At 42.0% G+C, this 17,015-nt stretch overlaps 1 protein-coding gene across 1 annotated transcript in view; it reads right to left on the bottom strand.

The window, feature by feature from the left end:
- Nucleotides 1–4,181: 4,181 nt before the first annotated feature.
- LOC139554701 (suppressor of tumorigenicity 7 protein-like) overlaps nucleotides 4,182–17,015 on the bottom strand; it is a 32,274-nt gene continuing 19,440 nt past the window's right edge. Inside the window, exon 15 of the mRNA XM_071367750.1 lies at nucleotides 4,182–6,512. Within this exon, the coding sequence (XP_071223851.1) occupies nucleotides 6,417–6,512 (96 nt within the window). The 3' untranslated portion in view covers nucleotides 4,182–6,416. The remainder of the gene's footprint in view (nucleotides 6,513–17,015) is intronic.

Below are 17,015 nucleotides of genomic sequence, written 5' to 3'. Positions count from 1 at the left end.
CTTTTTAAAGGGCAGTGCAGCTGTGTCCTTGTGGAAATGTCCTGCCAAATCTCATATAGTGAACATGGAACAGGAAACACCTGCCTTTCTCACATCAGTCTTTTAAAATAACCAGCTTGTCACTGCCTGCATTCTCCTTCCATCATAGTGATATCTAATGGGCATCTATTTAGTGACAGGATGATCATTCTAAAATTGTCCCAGTGGAAAGAAAGTTGAGGGTGGAAGACCTCAATGCACTCAGTGACACAATAAAAATAAATAAGTATCGTAGTGTATTAACTTCTTAAATCATACAACAGTTAGTTTACATGCAAACACATCTTTATCAGTATGAATTATTGTAATTTCTATTTATTTACTACAAAAAGTTACTGGGGGCCTCTGCGGTTCAATATGCACTCCTTGCCAAATCTGTCATAAATTCAACACGATATGAATCATAGCATATTGTCGTAAACCCATACATAGTCAATACACATCCCACACCTGGTCCCACTGCGTTGCGATCTAGGGGGCTGCTTTAGAGTTGGGTGGTGGGTCAGTGTTTGGTTGAGCCATGTGCTTGCTACTTACCTGTCTGTCCGAGCCGACCGCAGTTCACAACAGCGCAGCATAGCAGCAGGCTTAGGGTCAGTGCCAGTGATAGGTCCCTGGGGCAGATTTAAAGGGGAGTTAATTGTAATATATATACGTGACCTTCAGGGACATGTATGGCAAAGTTCCCAGGCGAGGTTCATGGTCTATTAACACGTTCGCTGTCCGGGTGAGATTACCGGGCTGGCGGCAGAGGATTAACACATGAAAACCCTTATCTAGTGAGTCAACTGTCAAGAATGCGTCTCTCGCCAAGTTTTTGTGTAACTGTCTGTTGCTGTAGAGAGGATGAACAGAAGATGGATACAAAGATAGCGCCTGCTCAGTTATAGGCCAACCCTTTTTACACGAATGTGCTGACCCAGGCCAAATCTTGCTCGACCTAGAACTAAAGTCTTGTGTAATTAGTCAGATGCTCAATTATGTTCTGGGCCGAGAAGAGATCGGAACTGGAACGAGGAGCTCCACCCTCTCTCTTCGCAAGTTACGGGCAAGTCTATAGGCCAAATAGCCCCTCCCCTTCCGAAATTCAAAAGATATTAACACCTGTGAAATAGTGAATGGTCCAAAGAACCGGAACTAACGCTGCTGGTTATCTCACGACTAATGCTGCTGGTTATCTCACGACTAATGCTGCTGGTTATCTCACGACTAAAGCTGCTGGTTATCTCACGACTAACGCTGCTGGTTATCTCACGACTAATGCTGCTGGTTATCTCACGACTAATGCTGCTGGTTATCTCACGACTAATGCTGCTGGTTATCTCACGACTAATGCTGCTGGTTATCTCACGACTAACGCTGCTGGTTATCTCACGACTAATGCTGCTGGTTATCTCACGACTAACGCTGCTGGTTATCTCACGACTAACGCTGCTGGTTATCTCACGACTAACGCTGCTGGTTATCTCACGACTAACGCTGTTGGTTATCTCACGACTAATGCTACTGGTTATCTCACGACTAATGCTGCTGGTTATCTCACGACTAATACTGCTGGTTATCTCACGACTAATGCTGCTGGTTATCTCACGACTAATGCTGCTGGTTATCTCACGACTAATGCTGCTGGTTATCTCACGACTAATGCTGCTGGTTATCTCACGACTAATACTGCTGGTTATCTCACGACTAATGCTGTTGGTTATCTCACGACTAATGCTGCTGGTCATCTCACGACTAATGCTGCTGGTTATCTCACGACTAATGCTGCTGGTTATCTCACGACTAATGCTGCTGGTTATCTCACGACTAACGCTGCTGGTTATCTCACGACTAACGCTGTTGGTTATCTCACGACTAATGCTGCTGGTTATCTCACGACTAATACTGCTGGTTATCTCACGACTAATGCTGCTGGTTATCTCACGACTAATGCTGCTGGTTATCTCACGACTAATGCTGCTGGTTATCTCACGACTAATGCTGCTGGTTATCTCACGACTAATGCTGTTGGTTATCTCACGACTAATGCTGCTGGTCATCTCACGACTAATGCTGCTGGTTATCTCACGACTAATGCTGCTGGTTATCTCACGACTAATGCTGCTGGTTATCTCACGACTAATGCTGCTGGTTATCTCACGACTAATGCTGCTGGTTATCTCACGACTAATGCTGCTGGTTATCTCACGACTAATGCTGCTGGTCATCTCACGACTAATGCTGCTGGTTATCTCACAACTAATGCTGCTGGTTATCTCACGACTAATGCTGCTGGTCATCTCACGACTAATTCTGCTGGTTATCTCACGACTAATGCTGCTGGTTATCTCACGACTAATGCTGCTGTTATCTCACGACTAATGCTGTTGGTTATCTCATGACTAATGCTGCTGGTTATCTCACGACTAATGCTGTTGGTTATCTCACGACTAATGCTGTTGGTTATCTCACGACTAATGCTGCTGGTTATCTCACGACTAATGCTGCTGGTTATCTCATGACTAATGCTGCTGGTTATCTCACGACTAATGCTGCTGGTTATCTCACGCATGCCGTTGTATCATGACAGATCTGTGTACCATTTATGTTGACGTAGTCTGTCTACGAGAGATTAACCTGAACCGCACTGTGCTGGCTCAGATTTCTTCTGTCTCTTCCAGTACGGTTCCAGCAACTCTAGTGAATGTGAAACGAGGCCACCTTTGTTTGACTCAGTAGTGTGACAAGGGTTTTATTCTCCCTGCCATTTGGTGGATTATTAGCCTGGCCCCAGATCTGTATTAAACTAACACCTCTCACTATTGTTGTATAGCCTACATATGCAACAGACAAGAATTTGCTAAAGTACATACAGATCTGGGACCAGGCTAGTGGTTTATCTTATATGCCTCAGTCTGTCTACCCCGAGATAGTCAGCTTACCCTCTCCTCTCCAGCTTCTGACCTCTGATTAACAGAGTTGACTAAGCCAGCCAGCTCCTGTATTGTTTGGTTTGTAGATGAGGTGATACCAGGTATATACAATAAATGATGAGCTTCATCAAAGGGACTTGGGTCCCACATCAGTCCATCCAGTCTCCGTGTGCAGGAGCACACCAAACGTCCATCTCTATCCCACCACATAGCCTCCACAAGTCCCAAACTAGTTTTGTAGTTTTGAGAGTATAGAGAATAGTAGCTTTGAGAGTATAGAGAACAGTAGCTTTGAGAGTATAGAGAACAGTAGCTTTGAGAGTATAGAGAACAGTAGCTTTAACAGTATAGCTACTGCCATCTGGGGGTATGGAGTGTGAAGTGGGATTGTGTAGTAATGCTTACCCAATCCCTTCAGATATACACAAATACCTAGAGGGGATAAGGGTTGTTTCAAACCCCCCACTTTGGTGTTGCAAGCACTAACCCTAACCCAAGCACCATGCTCCAAGCCAATGAGTCATGGTAACCACTCTCTATAAGTCTCTGTGTATCTCTACTGACAAAGACAAAGTGGCTGTTTGTGTATCTTTATAGGGGACCGATGAGAGTGTTTTGTCCCTGCTGTTGTTGTCACGGCCCCAGAGTCTGAGGAACGTTCACCAGCAGTTTGTTGGTTCAAACACAAACATCATCATTAGTAACTGTCACAAACCCCTGGACCTGATACAACTTCAATAAGTGGCCAACTTCCTCTAAGCACCAAACTGCAAGTATAAATGTAAATATAACAGTTGAACAACCGCTGGTCTAGTGTTAGGAGATGGGCTCTCTTTCGCGGTGTGGGGGAAAGGGAACATTGATGTGGGTCATAATGTCAAAGCTGGTTTTCATCCAAACACCAAATATAGCGAAATGGTAAGGACGTATAATGTAGGTACTCTCAGCTTGTCTTACATGTATGTTCACTGTCTAGGGCAGGGCTGCCCAACCCTCTTCCTGGAGATATACCGTCCTGTGGGTTTCCAGTCCAACCCTAATTTAACACACCTGATTCTACTTAGCTGCTCAACAAGACCTTAACTAGCTGAATCAGATATGCTATATTAGGGTTGGACTGGAAACCTACATGACAGTGGATCTCCAGGAAGAGGGTTGGGCATCCCCGGTCTAAGGTAAACCATAGGGCCTAGGCCACACCCCCAAAACATACAAATCAGTCTTGAATCTGTTTTTTACATTTATTTGTTCGCAAAGTACAACAAAAATTCAAACACAAACGCATTAGATTTACATTCAAGAACCAATTTATTGTGAGCTATCTAACTCAAATATTAGGACTCCTGTCTTCAGCATTTCATCTTGTTATTCTGGACTATCCCAAATATAATCCAACAGTATGGAATTAAAATAGTGTTCAGTAATTACACCCAGATATTGCACAGTATAGCCAGGTAGGAGTGTTGATGGCTCTGACACATAAATTGAATGAAAGTAGCAAACCAATTATAAGTGCTGTCCAAGCACAGTGCACAAATATCACATTATTCAAACAGGGCCAGATTACCGAACGGGCACGTAACAAAATGTGTAGAATTGCATTATAAAACGGCACATGTTGAAATGCAGAAAGTTAGCTGTATTCTCCTCCCAAAATATATATTTTTTGGGGCCCTGAGGCCCAAAATGCATTAGTCCGGCCCTGGATGCAATGCACTACCAGCAACCAATAAACAGTCAGCTCTTGCTGCCATCTTTACTCATAATTGGGTTTATGTATGCTAAAATACATAATACAGTTGAAGGAATTAGCAAATGAATGAGCAGGCTCTGAATTCACTGTGTGTCGAAACATTGGTTCATCAATACAATACATATCTGGGAGTATTGTGAGAAATAGCTTTTAATTTCATCAAGCCGCTTAAATCCAATCTGTCTGTTGAGCCAGTGAGGAACAAAATGCCCTTTATGATATTCATGATCAAATATCGAGTCCTGCCACAATATATACTGTAGGTTATTGACTAGTCTTAGATCATGGTTCAGAGTATTTGCTGTTGAGGCTACGGTGAAATCACACAGCGATTCAAACAAAGCGTCCTGTTGTGATTGGCTGATTACACCTGAGCAATACGAGTTGACTACAACTCATAGAGGAGGACCTGGAAACGCAGCGTTCAGTTATGTGATTGGCTGTGAGTGATGCCATGACTACCCATGCCGTAACCGGTCATAATCCCACTTAAATGTTTATGCTACGTTTGAGGGGGCGCAGGTTGCCAGTGATATAGCGCGGAGGTGGCATGCTGTAGCAACAACTGGCAAAACACTGCAGGCGTTGTATACACTACAGACAGAGTGAAGCAGTAAATCAAGGATCTGTTTTTAGAAGGTCTCACAGACTTAAACTTAGCCCCATAGGATGACTATGTACCATAAAGGCTATGCTTTGTTTTAACCCATCTGAACTGGCATAACACACATACCTTATTCCAGAGCCATGTATTTAGATTTTTAAAAATTATATTGTTCTAATTCTAGACATTGTTACATAGCATTATAGACATATTTCCCATGTAATGTAAATGGGCCGCTAACATGGCTGCCATGTATTGTTGTCTCATGTCAATGCATCATAAAGCAAAAACCACAATGTCCCAACTCTCTAAATACATGGCTCTACCTTATTCTAGTGAACATTAATGTGTCTGTTCAGACATGCGATCGTGGAAAACAGGCCTTCTAGTATGCTTTTCTATATATATATATCCATTTGTCTCTTGCTGCACCAGCTAACAGACAATACATTTGGCCAGATATTATGAATAGCAACACGAGAACTAGAGTTGCAAAATTTCGGGAACTTTCAATAAATTCCATGTTTTTCCCAAAATCCCAGTTGGAGGATTCCCAGAATCAGTAGGGGAATAAGGAGGAAATCTGGAATTCTACAACCAGGATCTCAGGAAAATCAGGGAATTTATCAAAAGTTCCTGGAATTTTGCAACCCTAACTAGAACAGAGGGATACTACTTCCATGAACTGTAGTGTTAGCCTTCACAATAATGAACCATGAACTAATAATACATTTATTGTTTCAGCATTTAATTCAGAACTGTAAGAGATAGACCTAATTTAGAGGTGGGACTTGGCAGTAAAATGTAGGTTGAAATACTTTCTATTTACCGTTCTGTATAACTCAACATAACTTCAAGTTCCTATAATAATAATAAACGAATAACTGCGTGAATATCTGGTAAATGTTTACTTTAAAAACCTGGCTTCTTCAGCAGATGCATCTCTGAGTTGCGTCTGGATGTTGATACAAGACTTGGCCAACATAATCAGTACCAAAACAACAAGTATGTGTGCACGCTGAAGACAGGAGAGCAAACATTTCTGTCTGTAGTTTTGGAGTGTTGGTGTCTGAGGGGTGTGTATGTGTACGTGTGTGAGATGGGGTCAGATTCGAGTCAGCTGATGCCAGAAACTGGACGGCATGAAGCTCTCCATCTTGTCTGCGAAGAAACCCAGGGGTGTGAAGAGGGTGCTGAAGAACTGAGGAACAAAACAAAGTCATTTCAATACACCACTTTCAATAGCCTACAACCCATCCACAGATGGAGATATACGGTTCTATATGCAAAAAATAAGATTCTGAGAATTGGCCAATTCTGAACCCTCATTGGTTTGAATGGTGTCAGCAATTTTTATGTTGTATTCTTTTGAATTTAACAACATGAATTGTGGTATTTAGAGCATTATATAGTTGGGCTCCCGAATGGCGCAGCGGTCTAAGGCACTGCATCTCAGTGCAAGAGGTGTCACTGCAGTCCCTGTTTTGAATCCAGGCTGCATCACATCCAGTCGTGATTGGGAGTCCCATAGGGTGGCGCACAATTGGCCCAGCGTCGTCTGGGTTTGTCTGGGTTAGGCCGTCATTGTAAATAAGAATTTGTTCTTAACTGACTTGCCTAGTTAAATTAAGGTTATATATAGGGAGGATAAATGAAAGTGACACTACCAGCAGAAGCATGGTGACTTGTATTGAGGGCAGGGGGCACATTAGAATGTACCCTTCATCTAAGGCTGAACACCAGAGCTTGTATCACTACTACACTCTGGACCCAGGTGTAATTCTATAAAATGCTCTCCGAAAACAAATAAGCAAGTAGAGAGAGGAGACCCATAACCCTTGCTGAGGCCTCTCCCTCTCCAGCTTAAACAAATAGAAATCATCCACGATCACACATCTGAAAAATGTTCAACCCCAATAGTTCAATCCACCATAAACAACACTTTGTGTTTATGAAGCAATACATTCGCGAGGTGAACAGATGGTTTTGACAGGATATGGGAAGCAAGGCCACAGCATTGTTCTAGTATGTGGAACTATGGCCAAGCATGTCATGTGATGGGTCTCTCTTCTCCAGTTCTAACCCTCACTTAATAGATACACAAACTAGGGCTGGGTGGTATCCAGATGTTCATACCATTCTTGTACCATACTGGGGTATACGTATAGGTGCCTGAGCAATGGAGCAGCTGGACCCACACTTTCAAAATAGGGTGGCAAACGTATGTTTTTGTACCCTCACTTTTTTACCAGAAAATGATCATGATGTATTGGGTAATGTCATTTTCAATGATTAGTAATGTTTTAAAGTAGTCTGTATTAAAATAGATATGTCCATTTTATATAGGACACTGTATAATATTTAACAGATTGCATTTTGGGCTCCCGAGTAGCGCAGCGGTCTAAGGCACTGCATCTCAGTGCAAGAGATGTCACTACAGTCCTTGGTTCAAATCCAGGTTTTATCACATCCGACCATGATCGGGAGTCCCATAGGGCGGCGCACAATTGGTCCAGGTTTGGCCGGGGTAGGCCGTCATTGTAAATAAGAATTTATTCTTGACTGACTTGCCTAGTTAAATAATGGTTAAATAATTTTAAAAACTATAATAATACAATTTGAACCCACTCCTCGTCGCCTCAAGATGAATGGTATTGACCAATAGAAAGTCTTCACTCCTGCGTGCTCTGTGATGGTTCAGTAAAGTTACAAAGCACTAGTTACACCGCTGGTGTTCAATATGACCTGCTAAATATTTATTTCTATCTATTTTGTTGCGCTGTCGTTTCATTTGTATTGTTGTTTCATGTCAGAGTGTTTGGTCCTATGGTGTTGTTAAATATCATTTTCATTGTATCATTTCCTGGGTGAGCCCCATAAGCCAGCGCACTGTGGCCGTTTCAGCGTTACAATGTAGCCAAGCTTTGTCTATATGCACCTATGCCCAAATGAAAAAGCACAGGATATTTGTATCACGATAAAACAGCTCTGCTTGGTTTGGTAACTAATTTCGACCAAATAAGCAATTTAGACCCTCTTCTCATCAAATATGTTGGTGCTGAGACAAGTTAAATTTAAACATGTTCATGGGGACAGTGCTTCAAACAATGGCACCATAAAAAGTCCATGTCGGAGTTAAAGCGAAACATCAATTAATGGGCTTGCTGAGACTACACTTTTGTTAATACTCAGACTTTTCATGATTATTCTGTTTATATTCTACTCACAGTGGTTGTTGTTCAAAAAGGCCACTTTTTTTTGTTGTTGATAGTTGCAGGCTACAGATTTGTTCAAACGTAAAACCGTTTAATTTTCACTCATCTTAAAAAAGCCAAGATTCTCAAGGTAGGCTGCAGTAGAAAGATTTTTGTTCTCATAATTCAGATTCAGTGTTTAATAGTCACATATACAGGATTGCAGGTGTGATTGCAGGGTACAGTAAACATCTTAGTCCTACATGTTGGAGCTCGGATACTAAGTAAAAATAAAACAATGAAAATGGTAATACATAAAACAACAGAAATGGCACTATATACACATCATAACTGTAGCAATGATTCATAAAATCAGTAATGAATAAAAAATGCATGGCTCTAAAAACCAAAACGCAATTACATTACTTTGTTTCTATTCATCAAATTAGGCCTACACAATAACAAAATATGCAGGCTGTAAATGAGTAGCTTGTGAAAAAATGTTTTAGTATTTAATGGCCTAATTAAAATAATGGCCTAATTTAATTACCTAAAGAAAAAAGGTTGGAGACCCCTGCTCGATCTCAAACTGCTCAAATATGACCCATATTACAGGAGCTACATTTTATTCTTTCTATTGCAGATTCGGTGACTAAATGTATTTATTTATAATAAACTTCACAGTTCAAATTGGTTGTTGATCATTGTTAGACAACCATTTGCAGGTCTTGCCATAGATTTTCAAGCAGATTTAAGTCAAAACTGTAGCTCGGCCACTCAGGAACATTCACTGTCTTCTTGGTAAGCAACTCCAGCGTAGATTTGGCTTATCTTCCTACTGAAAGGTGAATTCATCTCCCAGAGTCTGCTGGAAAGCATACTGACCCAGATTTTCCTCTAGTATTTTGTGCTTAGCTCCATTCCGTTTCTTTTTAATCCTGAGTTAGGAAGGACGCCTGTATCTTTATTGTGACTGGGTGTATTGATACACCATCCAAAGTGTAATTGATAACTTCACCATGCTCAAAGGGCTATTCAAGGTCTGCTCTTTTTTTAATCTACCAATTGGTGCCCTTCTTTGCGAGTCATTGGAAAACCTCCCTTGTCTTTGTGGTTGAATCTGTGTTTGAAATTCACTGATCGACTGAAGTATTCATTCAAAAATCATGTTAAACACTATTATTGCACACAGTGAGTCCATGCAACTTGTGACGTAAGCCCATTCTCCTATTTTTTTTTGTAGTTGCCATAAGAAAAGGGTTGAATACCTATTGACTAAAAGATATTTCAGCATTTAAGTTATACATTTGTAAAAAAAAAAAAAAAAAATTAAAACATAATTCCACTTTGACATTAAGGTGTATTGTCAGAAAATATCTCAAAATAATACATTTTACACTCAGGCTGTAAAACAACTAAATGTGAAAAAAGTCAAGGGGTGTGAATTTCTGAAGGAACTTTACATACAGCGTATTCGGAAAGTATTCGGACCCCCTTCCCTTATTCTACATTTTGTTACGTTACAGCCTTATTCTAAAATGTATTCAATTAAATGTTTCCCACATCAATCTACACACGATACCCCCAGTATGACAAAGCAAAAACGTTTTTTTAAATAGATTTTTTAGCAAATGTATAAAACTTCAAAATAAGAAATACCTTATTTACATAGGTATTCAGACCCTTTGCTAAGAGATTTGATATTGAGCTCAGGTGCATCCTGTTTCCATTGATCATCCTTGAGATGTTTCTACAACTTGATTGGAGTCCACCTATTCAATTGATTGGACATGATTTGGAAAGGCACGCAACGCACCTGTCTATATAAAAAAGGAATTGCACGTAGAGCTCCGAGACAGGATTGTGTCGCGGCACAGATATGGGGAAGGGTACCAAAACATTTCTTCAGCAGTGAAGGTCCCCAAGAACACAGTGTCCTCCATCATTCTTAAATGGAAGAAGTTTGGAACCACCAAGACTCTTCCTAGAGCTGGCCGCCCGGCCAAACTGAGCAATCGGGGAGAAGGGCCTTGGTCAGGGAGGAGACCAACTCGATGGTCACTCTGACAGAGCTCCAGAGTTCTTCTGTGGAGATGGGAGAACTGTCCAGAAGGACACCCTTCTCTGTAGCACTCCACCAATCAGGCCTTTATGGTAGAGTGGCCAGACAGAAGCCACTCCTCATTAAAAAGGCACATGACAGCCCACTTGGAGTTTGTCAAAAGTCACCTAAAGGACTCTCAGACCATGAGAAACAAGATTCTCTGGTCTGATGAAACCAAGATTGAACTATTTGACCTGAATGCCAAGCGTTACGTCTGGAGGAAACCTGGCACCATCCTTACGGTGAAGCATGGTGGTGGCGGCATCATGCTGTGGGGATGTTTTTCAGAGGCAGGGACTGGGAGACTATTCAGGATAGAGGGAAAGATGAACAGAACAAAGTACAGAGAGATCCTTAATGAAAACCTGCTCCAGAGTTCTCAGTACCTGGGGCAAAAGATTAACTTTCCAACAGGACAATGACACTAAGCACACAGCCAAGACAACGCAGGAGTGGCTCAGCCAGAGCCGGGACTTGAACACGATCATGAGCCAGGACTTGAACACGATCAAACATCTCTGGAGAGACCTGAAAATAGCTGTGCAGCGACGCTCCTTATCCAACCTGACAGATCTTGAGACGATCTGCAGAGAAAAATGGGAGAAACTCCCCAAATACAGGTGTGCCAAGCTTGTAGAGTCATAAGTATTCAAGCCTTCTTGGTTATGTAAATGTGTTCAGTTTTTTAAAATTTGTAATACATTTGCAAACATTTCTAAAAACCTGTTTTTGCTTTGTCATTATGCGGTATTGTGTGTAGATTGATAGGGGGAAAAAATCTAATTTGATACATTTTTTAATAAGGCTGTAACTTTCCAAATGCACTGTATGAAGTGGGTAAAACAGTATGTAAACATAATTAAAGTGACCAGTGTTCAATGACTATGTACATACAGTGATTCGTACTGCAGCACAGCTTGCGGGCTGCCGCAGAATTCTATGGCATGTTATTTAAGTGTCAGCCATTGTTGCCATTAATGCTAGTTAGTGCTAGTTTGACCACCAGAGGGCATCTTTGAGCAGCATTTGACTGTTTTTAATACTGGCTGTACTAGAGAATTTAAAACCTTTTTTTGTAAAAACATAGTATATGGGATTGATTTTAAGGAATTTAGCTTAATTAATTTGATTAATATAATGGTGTTTCTATTCCAAGAAAAACAAAAAATTATACATCTGACAGACAGCGCCTGATTCAGTAAAACTAAACAAGGATTAGATGGAGGCAGATGTTATAGGAAGAGCCATGGATGTATAGCTGAGGGAAAGGTGGGAAGTATCTGGGCAACTACAGTACATTTTATTTAGCGAGAAGAAAATAGGAGAATAGGAAAGAGAGAACAAGTTTTAACATGGGGGGGTGGGGGGGAAGTGGTGACTGGCTTTCAAAAGTTGACGCTGTACAACGTGACCGGTCGGGAGTAGGGTACTAAGTGACTTCGAATAAAGGGCAAAATAATCCTAAATAATCCTAAAAGCTCGAAACAGTGCTGAAATAGTTGACTTCACTTTGGGTGTTCCAGTAAGCAACAATTTGTTGCCTTCATTAGCCGACTTTATTCTTAAAAGAACTCCAGAGGTGAAAGGAGCCTTAAATAGTTAAACAATAAAGCGATTGAAATCACAATTGCATGTGACTGTTTTTAATATATTGGCCACCAACCAAAAACACAGCATCTACCGTGGTATCCCATTTCCAGCGAGACTATTCAAGCCATCGACTCACTGATTGTTGAAGATGATGAGCGATCGGCAAAGGCAATCTGGAATCACAGTTGAAGAAACTTGAGTGGACTTATGGAAAGGCTCTGTAAGAGATTGTATATATATATATTTTTTTAAATTATATTTTCTATTTATTTCCAGAACATTAACCATGTGTGTTCTCTTGTTTTGTACTGTTCTGTAGTTTCGACCCAATGATTCGTGACAAACTGCAAAACCAGTTCGGATTTAAGTATTACTTTTGTATGACTGACGCCTTTAGTGAGAGGTCTAATGCTTTAATATTTAATCATTTCTGCCCTCTGAATTCATATTCATTATATAAATAGGCCCATGATAGATTTATCAAGACCAGACCCCATGTAATGTCATTCAGTGATATTTATTCCCATAGTAATTCGTTATGGATCCATTAATATATTTAAAGTCCCTAAACTCCGCAAGAGTCTATTATCCTGCTGATAGTTTAAATAAACATCTACATTTTGAAAGAGTATTTTTATCATTATTTTATTAACGAAAGCATTAAGATGTTGATGAAGAAATACTGTACAGTATATGCTTTACCCGACATTTTGCAGTTGCATGATTTTTGTAGTTAGAAACGTAAAACTTTAGAGTACTTACTACATTGCAAGTTATTTTTTATTTTTTTCACACCTAGCCTGAGCTATCCTTTTGTAAAGAACGTGTCCTGCTAATAGCCCATCATGGAAACGTTGTTTGCACCCATAGGTTTTAGGCCTGCAGTAGGTTATAATAATCCATGCCTTCAGGGAATGTTTAAAAGTCCAAAAGGTATGGGTGGAGTAAGAATTTTGGCAGTCAGAAGTACTAAAATCAACTAATGTTAGCCTTTAAATGCTTTATTATCCAAATGTTTAAAGTGCGTGTGGGCGACGGAGAGCATGCATTTGACTGTTTTTAATATTAGGGCTTTCATGAGGAGCGGAAAATTGCATGTCAATTCATAAACCATATGCCATGGAATCGGTACATTGAAAATATCTATAATGGCACTGCTGTCAATTTTTTGGTCCTTAAATGAAACTGGTATATATTTTTTATTTATCACAATTTTCTTTAACCAATTTTAGTCTTTAATGCAGGGCCGACAGGCAAGTTCCTCACTTTTTTTTTGCAACCAACTTTCTAAGGCTTGTTTAAAAAATAACGATATTTTGGAGATGATTTTGTTTCAAGTGAGCAACTGTAATCTGAATAAAGGTTAAAAGGTCATTTTTGAACATGGGGTGAGACATTCTTACTAATTTGTCAATAAAGCCAGTTTGTTATTTATTTCTGTTTTAAGAGGGAGAGAAACCAAAAGCCCACCTTTGCTATTTTTTGAAAACTCTAGTGCCAGAGGAGACTCTCAGATCGAAAACACCTCCATTAATTGCCACAGTTTAGACTACCGATAGATCAGCGTTCTAACTCCCCCTTGTGATAGTGTGGTGCAATGACAGAATGCCACCATCTACCACTAACGGTCATAACTTTTAAAGGAAGAAAAACTGTAGGGCAGCAGTCTCTAAGGTGCAGAGCAGAATACCGAGTGGTAGCCAGCTAGTAACAGTGACTAAGTTCAGGGCAAGGTACTGGGCAGAGGCTGGCTAGTGGTGACTATTTAACAGTCGGATGGCCTGAGATAGACTGAAAAACAGCTTCTCTCTGTCCCAGCTTTGATGCACCTGTACGGTCTCCTCCTTCTAGATGGTAGTATGGTGAACAGACCGTGGCCAAAGTGGCTGAGGTCCTTGATGATCTTCTTGGCCTTCCTGTGACACAAGGAGCTGTATATGACCTGGAAGGAAGGCAATGCGCCCCCGGTGATGCGTTGGGCTGACCGCACCACTCTCTCCAGGAGAACCCTGCGGTTGCGGATGGTGAAATTAACGTACCAGGCGGTGATACAGCCCAACAGGATCCTCTCAAAGGTGCATCTGTAGAAGTGTGTGAGGGTTTTAGGGGCCAAGGTTGAAGAGGCACTGTTAAGCCTTCTTCACCACTGTCTGTGTGGATGGACCATTTTAGGTTGTCAGTGATGGGCACGCAGAGGAACTTAAAGATTTTCACCCTTTCCACTGCGGCCCCGTTGTTGTGGATGGGGGTGTGCTCTCCCTGCTGTCTCCTGAAGTCCAAGATCAGGTATTTCGTTTTGTTGACGTTCTTTTCCTGGTACCACTCCGCCAGGGCCCTCACCTCCTCCCTGTAGGCTGTCTCGTCATTGTTGGTAATCAGGCCTACCACGGTTGTGTCGTCAGCAAACTTGATGATTGAGTTGGAGACGTGCGTGGACACGCAGTCATGGGTGAAAAGGGAGTACAGGAGGGGGCTGAGCATGCACTCGTGTAGGGCCCCTGTTTTGAGGATCAATGTGGCAGAGGTGTTGTTGCCTACCTTCACCAACTGGGGTTGGCCCGTCAGGAAGTCCAGGATCCAGTTGCACAGGGCGGGGTTCAGACCCAGGGCCCTGAGCTGAGTGATGAGCTAGCACTATGGTGTTGAAGGCTGAGTAGTCAATGAACAGCATTCTGATTTTTTGTGTGTATTTTACCCCCCTTTTTCTCCCCAATTTCATGATATCCAATTACGATCTTGTCTCATCACTACAACTCCCCAACAGGCTCGGCAGAAGTGAAGGTCGAGTCATGCATCCTTTGAAACATGAGCCGGCTAACTGCGCTTCTTAACACTCGCCCACTTAACCTGGAAGCCAGCCGCAACAATGTGTCGGAGGAAACACCGTTCAACTGACGACCGAAGTCAGCCAGTAGGCGCCCGGACCGCCACAAGGAGTTGCTAGAGCGCGATGAGCCAAGTAACGCTCCCCCGGCCAAACCCTCCCCTAACCCGGACGCAACCCTATGTGACTCCCGGTCACGGCCGGTTGTGACACAGCCTGGGATCGAACATTAACTAGCCTCTCAAAGCACTTCATGATGACAGGAGTAAGTGCTATAGGGTGATGGTAACTGAACTAAATGACTGTCGCTTATCTTGGGTACAGGAACAATGTTAGACATCTTGAAGCAAGTGGGGACAACAGACAAGATCATGAAAGATTGAATAGGTCCGTAAACACTCCAGCCAGCTGGTCTGCACATGCGCTGAGGACGCGGCTTGGGAAGGCAGCCCTGTGAGGGTTAACATGCAATAAATGTCATACTCATGTCGGCCACGGAGAACGAGAACACAGTCCTTGTGAGTGGCGGCGGCCCACGTTGGCGGCTCTGAGTTTTCCTTGAAGCGGGCGAAAGTGGTGTTTAGCTTGTCCCTTTATAATCTGTGATTGTCTGGAGTCCCTGCCTCATACGTCTCGTGTCCAAGCCTTTGAATTGCGACTCCACTTTGTCCCTGTTGTTGCGCCTCGGATTGCTTTATGGAGGGCATAGCTGGTCTGTTTGTACACTTCCATGTTCCCAGTCACCTTGCAGTGGTTAAATGCAGTGGTTCGCGTTTTCAGTTTTGCACGAATGTTGCCATCTATCCACGTTTTTTGGTCCTAATCAAGACAGTGGAAACATCCTCTATGCACTTCTTGATGAACTCAGTCCCCGAGTCAATGTGTACATCAATACAATTCTCAAAAGGCAGCCTGGATGATTTCCTAGTTCGCATGATCAAAATAATCTTGAAGCATAGATTACGATTGCTCAGACCAACGTTGAACAGTATCTTACCACTAGTACTTCCTGTTTAAGTTTCTGGCTATAGGAGGGGAGGAGCAAAATGGATGCGTGATCTGATTTGCCGAAGGAAAGGGGGGGGGGGGGGGGGGGGCAATGCCTTATAGCCATCCCAGAAGGGGGAGTAGCAATGGTCATGAGTGCTCGATGAGCGAGTAGCACAGGAGATGTGTTGATAAAATTTTGTTAACTTTTTCCTCTTATTTCCTTTATTAGTCCCCAGCTACTATAAATGCGGCCTCAGGATATGCAGTTTCCAGTTTGCACAAAGTCCAGTCTAGTTCCTTGGGGGGGGGGGGGAGATATGCACGACCGTGACGATAACAGAATAAAATGATCTCGGGAGGTAATGTGCTCGGCATTTGATGGTGAAATATTCCAGATCGGAAAAACAAAAGGATTTGTGTTCCTGTGCGTTACCACAATCACACCATGAGTTATTTCCTCATTGCAATTTTTTTTTTATCCTGGCCACATTCTTAACAGTTTGGCCTATCAATCGATCACTGTGGATGGGATTGTCAGGGGAGGAGCAGGATATTTTTGAGAGTCACAGAGTTGGTAGGGTTTCACACCTGTCAATGAATTATTGGGGGTGGGATTTTCAGGAGAGGAGATTAGTAATCTAGTCATTAAAACCCTTTTTCAATATTATTTATTGAGGCAAACCCCCCCCCCCCCCCCCCAAAATAAAATTGTTATTTTCTTAAGCAACAGTGTAGAATTGTAGGTTTCATTATCATTATTAAAATGTTATGGGGGAAGTCCCATGGGTATACGGTATTACCGGCAGCGCACACAAGGGCCGCTGTTTATTTCCAAACATTTTTACAGATTTTTTTTACTCACAAAGCAAATTTAAGCAGTAAGGATCTTCATCCAGGAGGGGATTGATTGTCTCTACTGTAACCAAGAAGCTGGATTTTGCAAGAGAGTCACTTAGCTAGCAAGTTAGCAAAGCAAATGCATAGCTGGAGCCCTGAGCTGGA

Source organism: Salvelinus alpinus, chromosome 2 (genome assembly GCF_045679555.1).
Source record: "Salvelinus alpinus chromosome 2, SLU_Salpinus.1, whole genome shotgun sequence".
Taxonomy (NCBI): Eukaryota; Metazoa; Chordata; class Actinopteri; order Salmoniformes; family Salmonidae; genus Salvelinus; species Salvelinus alpinus.
Note: the sequence above shows the minus strand (reverse complement) of the source record. Positions and strands in the feature narration are given on the sequence as shown.